The sequence below is a fragment of the Cicer arietinum genome, chromosome 2 (genome assembly GCF_000331145.2).
Source record: "Cicer arietinum cultivar CDC Frontier isolate Library 1 chromosome 2, Cicar.CDCFrontier_v2.0, whole genome shotgun sequence".
NCBI lineage: Eukaryota > Viridiplantae > Streptophyta > Magnoliopsida > Fabales > Fabaceae > Cicer > Cicer arietinum.
In genome coordinates this window covers 1,751,206-1,764,804 of record NC_021161.2, presented here as the reverse complement: position 1 = coordinate 1,764,804, position 13,599 = coordinate 1,751,206, and the positions used below count along the sequence as shown (strand labels likewise).

Genomic DNA, 13,599 nt, shown 5'->3' with positions numbered 1-13,599 from the left:
TAAAAAAAGTGTACACTATGTGTACTCATTATGCAAAGGAACATATTAGACACAATTGTTCATCCTTCTATAGCCCTCCTCTTCTTTCATATGATCAACCACACCAAAACTTAACTATACAACAATAACTAATTGTAAGCAAAATACATAGAAGACACAACTCAAACATTGGTTTGATCTAATTAAATGTCACAACATAAAAAAACATTGGTTGTAAGTATCTATGTTAAATGTCACCATGAAAGAGTGATCTAGAAACAACACATAGGGCACCTTATTAGCCCATTTTCATTGCAATTAGGACACCTTTGAAATCCACACTCACCAACCTCATCATCATCATCATCATAATAGATTTTACAACTTCCATAACATGTTTCACAAGGCACAAACTTTATATCACCACAAACATCACATTCACCATCACCACCTTCAATATCATCAATCCTCTCACACCAATCAAGCAATTTCTCAAGCTTACCATCTTCATGAAGTTTCATAATTTCCTCAACTCCACCAATGAATTTTTTTCCAACAAAAACCTTTGGCAATCCTCCTTTACCATACCCTTCCCCAAGTAACTCTTTCAACTCTTCCTTGAACCTCAAATGCATTGACACATCCCTCTCATCAACCATAATTCCTAATCCTTTCAAAATCATCCTAACATTGCAACAATCCTCATAAGTTTTTCTCACACCACGTAGGCTAGTGAAATACAACACAACTTTTTCCTTTTTCCCATATGGGTCAATCTTAAAATCCACAACATCACTAATTTTCTTTTCCTCAAAGGAGAATCTTTTTCTATCATTCCCCTCTTGCTTATCTTCCAATGACTTCTTGATCTTGAATGAAGAAACCACTTTAGAATCATCAAAGTCTGAAACTTTACCCTCCTCAAACATCAAATCCAACCTGGGCTTGTGTGAATCAATGCCATCATCACTCACCATGAAAAAACTAGTCTTTAATGTTGGATCAACATGCTCATTAACATTGGCATCAAAAGAAAAGCTTTTGAAATTATTTGGTGATTGAAAAGGGCTTACATCTTCAAGTCCTTCCATTAACTCCCATGTATTGATGATAGTATCATTCTCAAGCTCACAAGGTGGTGTTGTGATTGAACTCTCTTTGACAATAGCTTTTGGTAACTTCTCATCAATCATATTAGACCAAGTGTTTTCCTCAATATCTTTTTTCTCACTAACCTTAACATTTGAAAACATGAAGTCATTGGCATGATTATTATGAGATACAATTTCCAAAGAACCTAGTGTAGTTGATGTTAATGCAACAACATGGTAACTATCACCTTTTGTTTGAGGTGGATGATGTACATGCATTGTGTAGCTTCTAGAAACAGGACAATAAGAGTTGTTGCCATTGCAATGCATACATTCTTTTTGTTTGGAACTCACACAACCCATAATCACACAAACACAAATTTGAATTGATCAATTCAATACACAAAGTGAATACAAAGTGAATCACACAATTAAAAAACCAGCTTTGAGGATTTGGATTTGTAGAATAAAAAACACCCCACAAAAATAAAAAAGAATCACTAAAAATCTAGGCCACACAAAAACAAAATGTTAAATAAAAATTGTACACAAACTCAATGAGATAGAGTCATAGTTCAATAATTTATTTGGGTTGCAAATCAATGATGGAAATGGCCCAAAAACGACAAAAGAAAGAATATGTAGAAGTAAATCTCAAAATATTTATTTGTTCCTAATAATCAAGAACAAGTCTTAAATTGAGTAGAGGAGAAAAATTTGAAAAAAAATAAAAAAGAGAAATTGAAAGGAAAGAAAGGGGAAAAATTATGGAATAAAAACTTAATTGATTCTAAAGTCAAATAAAGTGGGTGAGGGATCAATCATGCAATTCCTAATCTCTCTCTCAAGAGATTGTTAGAGAGAGAAGATAATGATAAACTGAATTCAATGAATGCAATTTCTGACTTAAAGGGAACTATTGAAAGAAAAAAACATGAAAGGAATGAAATTTGGGTTAATGAGAATGAATAAGAGTAAGAGAAAATGGTTGAATACTATGCTATGATATCACAAGACACACTCTTTTTCCTCTCAAGAAAAGAAACTACAATTGGAAACTCTCTCGGTTACATCCACCCACGTTGGTGTTATGTTTTTGGAGAAACGTATTCGTATGTTATTTTTTTTATAAATAAATATAGTGTTTTTTTTAGGAAAAAGAAGTCACAAATGATTTCTTTTAATCAATTTATAACACCGACACCGTCAACCATAAATGTAGAATCATTAAAAAAATTAAATTTGGCGTAACTACTAAAATTACATACACATGATTAACTGTGTTGTTAATGTAAATTTCTGTACACTAATAATAAATAAAAATGATTAATTGTGTTGTTAATGAAAAATTTTCTACAGTAATGATAAATACAAATTAATTATATTTTATTAATCAATTTATTTCTCTACTTATTATTAGATGTATATTTTCTTTCTTATTTTAGTGTAGTTTATTTAGTTTTCATTCTTATTCATATATTATTTGATTTGAACTGACATATCATCTTTAATATATTACAGGTTCAATAAATAATTTAATCATCAACAATATAAATTTGAAATAATAAATATTTTAATTTTATAATATTATAAAATTTGGCATTTTATGTTATTAATAACATGCATACCATATATATAACGTAAATTCTTAATTTTTCAATTTTCTAACAACATTGAATTTATTTTTTATTATTTATATATTACTAATTTAGAAGAATAAATATGTTTTTAATTAAAAATATAAAAAAAAATAAATTAAATATTTTCTTATATATGAATAATAAATATCATTAAAAATTTAAAATTCAGAAATATAATTATAAGATTTCAATTTTCTAATCAAAATATAATGTTGAAACGAAGAATATTATATTTTTTCTTTAAAAAAACAAAAAAGATTTTAAAGTTGAATGAATAGCAATAGATACTACGTGGAAACTTCTTACTTTGCATTTGGGAACGTTGCCGGCGTCAATGCTATAACTATTCGCGCATTTTGGCGCGTGTACAACTACATGATATTAAAAATGACTTTTCTGTTGCGCTTATTGACTAATGTTTACGCGTGAGAGAGCGGTGGATAAATTCTATTTAGAAAATTTTAATTTTTTTTTTAATTTTAATGATTTGATTATTATTATCTTCGGCATAAGAATTTAGTCATTTTATTATTTTGTTAACGTTGAGTATGTGCAACTTACATTGTATTACATTCGTGCTATGCTATATTTACATATCATTCTTTTGCGGGCAACAATTTGGTTAGTTTGATTGAGGATCTTGATGTATACTTTTTTTTAGAGGAGTTTATTATACAAAAAAAAGATTTAAATAATAGATTCATGTAAGATAAGTTTTGATGGATTTGGAAGTATTACAGTCTTCAACATGTGTTTAATATGAAAAATTGATTGTGGTTGTATGCTTACAAACAATCAATGTGTTTGCCTTTACATGACGAGGGTGACATTCGTTCGGTTAATTAACAATGCAAACGAGTCAATCATTCATATTTTGTGTGATTGTTAACTTGTATAAGATGTTTGACTTTATGTGTACATGTTAATTTGACTGATGAGTTTTTTACTGTAGATTTGGATAGGTGACTTTTAGATCACTTGAAGAGTATTTCTGCAGACAATGGTGTAGACTGGAATATCCTTTTTGTGGCGGTGTTAAACAATGTGTGGAGCACTTGGAACAATTTGATATTCTCCACTATTTTTTCCACTGCAAGTAGCATCGCCACCAAAGTGAGATACTAAGCAACGACTATATTGAATACTCAACTAATTCATATTCGTCTTGTAGGTGTGTCAACTACTCCTCAATATTGGTTTATTTGGCATTATCCAAAGGATGGTTAGGTGGCTCTCAAAGGAGATGGAGCAATCCAAAACTCGAATGGAATGTCAGCTTGTGGAGGCATGGTTTAGGATCATGCTTTCATCTTCGACTACTTTTATGCTTTAGGAGTGTGCACTATATAAATGGAAAAACTTTGGGCAATATATAAAGGTTTGAAGCTGGCTTTTTTTTCCAACGGTTTCAAAAATATTCATATTAAATCAGATTCTCAAGTAGCAATATCATTAACTCCGAAGAATTATTCTCATAGACATTTATGTTATGGTCTACTCACTTGTAAAAAAGAGATACTTGCATAGTATAATCACTTTAACTTATCCCGTGTCCATTGTGAAGCTAGTCAAATAGTGGATACTTTTTTAAATTCAATATTTCTTCTTAGATCGATCATATTTTTGAAATAATCTTGATTTCTTTCCATCGTCATAGTGGCTGATAGGAGTATGGTTACCTTTCTTATGGGCTTTCTGTTTTGTTTTTCAATGGTTTGACCCATCTTATTCAACAACAAAAAAATATCACTTTTACTAAATTATCCTATTAGAAATTGGTGTATTTTCACTATCATAAATGCATAGTGAAACTATGAAAAATATTACATTAAAAATAATGCAAGTAGTATTAATTAAATGATACAATTGAAAAAAAAAATGCATTCAACATTGAAAGGATAATTCATTTTGAGATAAATTTTTTGCAAATATTATTCTGAAATGAAATATAAGCAAAAATGATAGCTGGAAGTTAATATATCTAGTCTTAATTTTTAATCAGATACATTAACTTTTTAACAATAATTTTTATTTATATTTCATTCTACAGATAATAAATCACTTATTATGAAACTGAGAGAATAATATTTACATAAACAAGTAAAGGGACACATAGTTAATTTAATGGATTATCTTTAGGTCTTTTTGATTAAAACTAAATGTTTTAGATAATTTATTTGAAACTTTAATCGTTCAATTTTAATATAAAGATTACAAATGACTTGACTATATAACTACATGCAATTTTAACTACATGTAATTTGGTCTAAACAAAAATAGAAAAATATACTATTGTTAGAATTAAAATTAATTTATACTTCTAAAAGTTTATTGAGTCGAGACTAAAGAAATATGCTCATAACAAAAGACTCTAAACTTCAAAGTGTATTTATTGATATATTTTTACAATATTATTCTCTAATAATAACGAGGACTCGATTGATGGTGCACAAGACTAAAACGTCATATGATTGAAATAAAAAACATATATGTCATATTAAATTTTAAAATAAATAGTTTAAGTAGAAACGTATACAAATAGTGAATGTTAATTAAACTCAAATATAATTTATTGTGATATTTTATTAATTTGCAACAAGATTTCATTCGAAAGGAGAATGAGACAATATTTTGTAAGAAACCTCCTTACAAATATAAAATCAATTGTTTAATCGTTAATTCGTTTATTCAATGTTCAATAATAATTTTTTTTTAATAAAATATTGAGTTAAACAACCTCATCAAAAATATAAAAAGTTACCATTATATTTTCTTAAAAAAAAAAGCAAAATTTTATTAAAAATAATATAAAGATACTCCAACTCTTTAGGAGGAATTTAATTTTCGATAATGTAAAATACACTACTGAATCTTAACTTCTAATAGTATATTTAAGGATAAGAAAGATAAAATCAAAAAACAAATAAACATTTATCAAATTAAAATGTGAAATTTTGTACATGGGTTCATGGATTGGTATTGGGCCACTTCATAATTGCATACACTTTGCAATATACACAAGTGCACGTGAGCTATGGCTCTTTTTAGATGGGTTGTTCCACTTCTCTAATGTTTTAAAAATAACCTCGATTTTTTTTTTTTGGTAATAGTTTTTTCATCTAATTTTACTCTTATAAGAAATTAAATGTTGGACCTAATTGTATGATTCTAAATGGTTTTTGTTTGAAAATATATATCGAAATAATTTTAAAATTAGATATTTTATGTTTTTTTTTCCTTTTTCATCACTTTCTTGCGCTATTCATCTTTACTATCATTTTAAATATTTATCATTCATTTTTTAAGTAATGTGACTCTAAAATCTCTTCAATCTTATTTTTTACATAATTTGCTTTCTGCAAACTGATTTTGTCCACACATGCATGTACTTTTGAATATGTTTATTTTCAAAAATTATCGTTCAAAAGTACATATTTAGAACTAGAAGTATGTTTTATGCATGTGGATTTGTACAAGACAATCATAACACAAGTAATGTGCAAAAGTGCAATTATGGATGATATGCCTTTTATTGCATTTTAGACAATAGACAAGTTGTTCCTAATTAACCTACTATGAAAAATCTCGACATTTATCTTTATATGTTTCAATATGATAAAGTTATCATAAATATAGTTAACATTTATTTTAAATATTTTGTATTTGAGAAGATGTATTAAAATAGATTTGAAATTATGCAATCAAATTAAAGTTTGTTATTGTTAGAATAGATCATGGTATAAATAAAAAAAAAAAAAAAGATTGGTATTGAAATTGAAAGAAGTAGAATATACAAAAAATACAAGAAGCCGTTGAAACATATTAATCCATTGGTGAGATTTGTGGGACACAATATATATAATCTTCTATGGACAATGATTTAATTGTAAGTACCAACTTTTGGGATAGAAATCATTCTAGCTGTATAGTTTTGTGTGTGTTGAGCTTGTCCACATGTCCAAATTTGGAACCGCATAAGACTACACCAACTTATATACTATCAATATTTTTAAAAATTAAGATGATCAAGAAATTATAAAAGTTTAATTAAGTTGGTCCCTCTATGGACGTTTGTAAAGACTACATTACATCAACTTTATAATATTGTAGATGAATTGAAACTAAACATTATAATGATACATTTGATAATAGATTCAAACAAAGTTTGTTACTTCATTAATATATTGTAATTTAAAATAAAAATATTTATAATATGAAGGATTATGTTTATACGATCTTATGATTTCAAAACAAATTAGATTTACTAATGTTTGTAACAAATATATAGCATTATATATTTCTAAAAGAAAATACGATGTTATTGTTAATTGCTCATTAAAATTATAAGACCGTATTAAACATGGTGGCAAGTGGCAACAATGGTTTGTGGTGGAGTTTTGGTGGTAAAAAACACGAGTGATTTAGTTAACGTACGTACCACTTTATTATTAATATTATTATTATTATTATTATTATTATTATTATTATTATTATTATTATTATTATTATTATTATTATTAATAAATAAATTTTCAAATGTAACCATTTAAAATATCTCTATGGATGGATTAATAGCTAAATATATTTAAAAATTTGTTATTTAATGGATTGAATGTTTTTATCAAACGGATAATGAAAGAATTAGATATTTAATATTTTTTTTTATTTATCCATTTGCAACCCCAAATTAGATTTGTGGTCAATCTATCTAATTTATTTGACTTCCATAATTTTTTTCTTTCTTTTCTGAATTCTTTAAAAAAATTATTCTTTTTTTAATGAATTCAGTTGAAAAAAATATCATTCTTCCATATCTCAATCTCTAGATTTTTGTTTATTCCATATCTCAAGCTCTAAATTTTTGTTTACTATTATCTATGAAGAATTGTGAAGCCCAAATAAAGTAGCGTTTTCTTAGGCCCAAATAGTGGATAAACACTTGCACTTGTGAACATGATCCATTTGAGAGAATGAATTTTATACCCTCACATTTTAATCTTACCGTTTCATTTTACAATTATTCTGTATGAATTTTCAAAAATACACCCGTAAAAAGTACAATTTTTTTTAATTAAAATGAGTCTGTATTTTGTACTCTACATCTATATTTTTGTTACATATAGAGAATTTTGTTTCATAAATTTTCGATATATAAATTTTTTTCAAATTCTTTTACATTTTGAATATTTCTTGTATGCAAAACTTTTTTTAATATCGAAAATTGAGTTTTTACATTCTGAATTTTTTTTTATCCAACAAAAGTCTCACAGTTTAGGCCATTTGAAAGAGCGGAAGCCATTATTAATTCCTATGGTTTTGTTACCTCCACCTTATAGTTTTGATATATTAAATTCAATTAATAATATGTATTTCTCTGGCATTAAATATTATTAAATGTGAGTTAACAAAAAATAATGTATTTAATTTAAAAATAAATTAAATATATCAATTTTTTAAAAATATTTTATTTATATTTAAAAATAATGTAAATTATATTTCTCCTGTAACATAATTGAACGCCAGTACATTACACTCCATGAGCATGTTCCTTTGTTGGAAATGCACAAAAGATGGATAGTTGGTTTCTATCCAAGTATTCAAAGTAACATGATTGAGGAGCACTTGGTCTCTAATATGTTTTTGTTGGATCAAAATTTTATTTCTATTTCCATCCTTTCAATCCCAAAATAGCAAACATGTTACATCATTTGCAAAGTGTTGAAACACTACGTGACAACAAATGATCTGTAGTTAGTCCTAAGTTTTCCCCACCATTTATAGAGCATATATACATAGACAAAAAAGCAAATTTAATTTTAAATTTTTTATAATAAATAATCGAACTACAAATCTACCAATAACATATTATAAATATATGTTAGGCTGCCCAATGGTCAAATCACTAAAGTAAAAGTTTTAAGTATAAAAAATATGTTTTTTTAATATAAAAAAAGACCTCTAAACTAAATAGTTTATCATATTATTAATTATTTCACAAATTTATTTATAGTCATATGTTTTGAGTGTTTTGTATATGGTTTAAATCAGACATGCAACTACTCGTATGCCTTTTACAATTTAAAGGATGTGCTTTAAAATAATTCTGATAGACAAAATAAAATTTTATTTAATTATATGTTTTAAAATTCATAAATAATGTCTAAATTAAAATATATTTGTGATATATAAATTATATATATATTTTTTGTAAGATTCATATTTCTTTCGTATTATTATTTTGCATTTAAAAAATTTTCATTTTCGTACAAAAAGACTTTGTTTTTAAATATCTTTTTAAGTCTTCGAATTTGTTGCATCTATTTAGAATATAAACATATGAATTTAATTCATACGCGTTGATAAAATAAATTTTTGTGACACTATTAATCAATTTATAACATTATGATCTTAAAAAAGTTTGAACTTCGTGGCAAACTATCATAAAAATTAAAAGTCATACAGTCATTGGTTTTAGGATTTATAAGACATAGTAAAAACTTTTACGCATACACTGCATCAATTTATTTTCTAAATATATATAAATGATCCTAAATATAAAAAAGAGTGTTACACAAATGATTGATTATCACTGCAACAATACAAATCTAGCACATTTGTGACCTTCATGGTCCAAAATCTCTATAGTGACTGTACTTTGAGAAAATTCACTTTGACAACAATCTTCTCTCGGGTTAATGTGACACTATGATCAACAAGAGGCCAATCACATGGAATGTTTTATTGTTGAATGTATTGATAACTACCCACTAACTTGAATGTCATATAACTAGTTATTCTTTTTTTACCATGAATGTCACTTGAACAAAATAAAATTATTTTAAAATAAATATGATTTTTAATTTTCAATGTAATTTTAATTATTAATTTTTTCAAATGTACCATCCAATTATTATTATGACACTATTTTAAAACATTTTATTTTTTAAATAATGAATGATTGTTGTTAAATTTTTTGCAAGAGAGAGAAGTTGAACTTATGATTTTCTTATTACTCTAATCAACATATTCACTCTTAAATCATCAAATCATCTTATTGATGACTCTAATCAACATATTCATTATTAAATCATCAAATCATCTTATTGATGGGTTTTTATTATTGTTTGTAGAAGTTGAGTATGTTCCAAACATATTCTAATTAAGTAGAAATATAAATGAAATATCACAATAATCAGAGTCTCATGCAGAAATACACAATTTTTAAAAATTTATCGTAGGACAGCATACTTAAAAACAACATATTCTAACACTTGACAATCGAAACACATCTAATAATTTATAGATATTGATAATATATATAAATAATATTTTAAAAAATTCAAAATTTTAAGGGCTTGTGTAGTAATCTAACCCATACAAACTATGGGTTTAGCATGATAATATTGTATAAGAAGATTGTGTGTCTCCTTTAATACATTGTTCATGCACTTAGCGAGATTAGTTGCATATTCCTTTATACTGCCTTCATCATGTGGTTGTAGCCATTATTCTTTTTCAATATTAATGATCTATTTCACTGCATCTTCACTTCAACAATTGATTTGTCTCTTGTAGTATGCGATGCTCGGTTGAATCATAGAGTTATCCTGAACAAACAAAAGTAATGTTGTTTTGGGCAAAGTAAAATAAAAAGTGCAACGATATATATATATATATATATATATATAAACCTAATCTCTATATTTAATATAAAAAAATTAGGTATATTATTCTCTAACACTTATTACTTTCTTCTTTAAAAGCATTAATTCTCCAAATTAGAGTAGTTGTGTCTCGAATATCCGGTAGGTATTTATGTAGGCTCCCTATGGCATCTATTGGTGGGGTGCTAAAATGAAGCTATATATATTATTCATTTTTCTTGTCATGGGGTATGTATCTATAATACTTTTACAAAACTCTAGTCTATAAAGCCTACTAACATAGGATATAAAGATAGAAATCGAGACAAAGACAAATATATTTTGTTAATTTGGAAGGCTTTTGATCTTTCAAGACAAGATCTCATTAAGGTACTATATGTATTTTAATTCGATTCTTAAATTTTTTATAGAGTTGTATACTCTTAACATAAATAATTTACATTATATAAAAACAAGAAGAATCGTGTTTTCGTTGACATCATTTTATAAAATTCGCAGCCTAATAATAAATAATTTGTAAACTATTTTGATGCGACAAGTGTTATACAAAGATGATACATATTAAAAAACGAATTATTTGCAATAATACTGCTGATGAATTAAATTTGAACCATCAATCTTTATGAAACAAATCTATATTTTTAACCCCATTTTTTTATCCATTTTACATTGATCAAACTCAAATCATGTAATTGTGTGAATGTGTAGTTTTTCGAGTTACAAAGATGATCAATCCAATATAAATATCTATGGATTTTCTTAAAGTACCCTCTAGTGCATCTCTTATAGCAATTTATCTCTTTATCTTTGTCATTTATTTTATTTTAAAAAATGTGTAGTTTAATTTATTTTTTGTATAGGTTGTTTTCGTTGTTGTTGAAGATATACGTGGTTTATTTTAAAATAGGAATTTATGGATCTACTATATATCACGAATAATAAAATAATTCATAAAAGAAGTGGATACCACTGTATTTTATTTGGCCAATTTTTTTATAAAATCTCTTAGCCTTTTTCATAAGAGATATTTTAATTTTTTTATGTTTAATATAAGAAACAAATAACAATTTTTAAGTATTTTAATTGTTAAATTTAATTTTATACTCCTTCTTTTTATTTTAACAAAAAATCTATTTTTAAAAAATAAATTATTATTAAGCAATTTTAATTTAGAAAAAAACACATATACATTTTCTTAAGTGCTTTTCGTATAGTTCTTAACATAAAATACACATTTTATTGTACATTATAATAAATTTAAAAAAAATTATAAATGGTTAAATAAAAAATTATACAAAAAGTATATAAAAAATGTACATAATTTTTATCCTTTTAATATAGTTTCTGGTCTATGTGATTTTTTAATATATATTTTTATTTAAAAAAATATCAGAAAGTGATATACAGATCGATTTTCCTTTTTAAATTCAAATTAAATTTTAATAGAAAGGAAAAAGAATAGTGGAAGCAATGCACATGGGAACAGAGGAGAAGCATGTGGAGAAGATTCAGAGCACTTTGATGAATTAATTTTTAGAAGAAAGAATAACATGGTCTCATCTTATTCCAAAGGGGGCTTGTGAGATGTGCCCCAAAACAATCTTCTTCATAGTTTGGGATCTCCCATATATACAATCAAGATTTTGGTGGTGTTTTTATCAAAATTAAATGGTCTAAATAAATAAAAATAATTAATTTTTTTATAATTTAAAAAAATGAGTTCTGAAAAATAAAATAATTATGTTTATATTTTTTAAAAAAATGAGTTTGAATTTATTTTACTTAATCTCAATCAAATGATTTTTATATTTTAAATGTGTGAATGCAATTAATCTCTAAGAGCATGAAAATTCTAAATAAAGGAAGCAAATAGTAAGAGATAAAGAGGTATTTTTCAGTTGTAAAATATCAATGAAAATTAATAAAAATAAATAAAAATATTTAATTTAAATTTTAAATTAAATACATAATTTTTTAAATTTTTTTTTATTTATATTTTAAAATGAAATTGATGGGTCCATGTTTCAATGATGCCAGTAGTACTACCCATTATTTCCTTTGAAACCAATATTTGTAAACTATGAGAACAGGTATTGGATTCCTACCCTATATATTCTTAGCAATGGAAAAGTGAAAGCACCCAATGATTTCTCCATCAATGGATAAAGGACACATCCTATCACATTCACATACAAAAATCTATTCATTCATTACCCTTTTGCTCATCTTCCTTGAAATAATTAAACGGGTGTTATTGATTATATATGCTCCTTAATTAATAATAAGCACTAAGTCTTTTAATATTATTAGGTTTATTGATTATTTTTATTTAAACATGTTATTTATTGATATTAGTAAATTATCTTTGAATTTATATATTCATTTATAAATTTACTATCCCCTTCTTTTATTTATTTATGTGTGAAAAAAATATTACATTAGTTTCACTATTATGATTATGTGAGGCAAGTTTAAAACAATGGAATCATCACTTTGAGTATCTAATAAATAAAATTGACATCAAATTTTTATTTAAAATCTTTATTTTAATATCTATAGGTAAATTGGTCTATGTAATAAATATCAATTAACACATCAACAATTGTCTTTAATGTAAAACATTTTTCTTCAATGCAAAACTTCTAATTGACACTTAACACATCAAAAAATTTGGATTCTATGCAGTTGTTGGATTTGGACTTGTCATGTCCCAAATTTTTTAGCCGATTCAGATTAAACCATATAAATTTAAAAAATATTTATTATTTTTTTTAAAATACAAACTTAAATCGCAAGAATGAATGGAGTTTTGAGAACATGCAATCTTGATGCCATCTAAAAACATGCACAAAATAGAATCTCCCATACTTTCTATCCTTGGATTGTGGATTTTCACGTTGCTGAATCCCAAGTTTCCACGTCACATGCATTCCCTTATAGGATTTTTTTTTTTTTTTGCCTCAAACAACTATGGCAAAATTCCAGCTCAACTAAAAGTTGCTAAAATATGTTATTCGGCATTGTTATCAAAAAGTGGCAAAAATTTCTATTTTTGTGATAACTATCATAAATTAATTGGTACCATTTAATATAAGACTTTGAACTAACTACACACCCCAATAATATGTAACAAAATTATATATATATATATATATATATATATATATATATATATATATATATATATATATACTTATAAATATACATAAAAAAAAAACATATATA

The 13,599-nt window shown here is 25.5% G+C and overlaps 1 protein-coding gene across 1 annotated transcript; it reads right to left on the bottom strand.

Annotated features, from left to right (window-relative positions):
• LOC101512257 (uncharacterized protein At5g39865) lies at window positions 1-2,184 on the bottom strand. Its single transcript, XM_004489325.4, has one exon. The coding sequence runs from the start codon at window positions 1,431-1,433 to the stop codon at window positions 252-254; it is 1,182 nt and encodes a 393-aa protein (XP_004489382.1). The 5' UTR covers window positions 1,434-2,184; the 3' UTR covers window positions 1-251.
• Window positions 2,185-13,599: the final 11,415 nt, after the last annotated feature.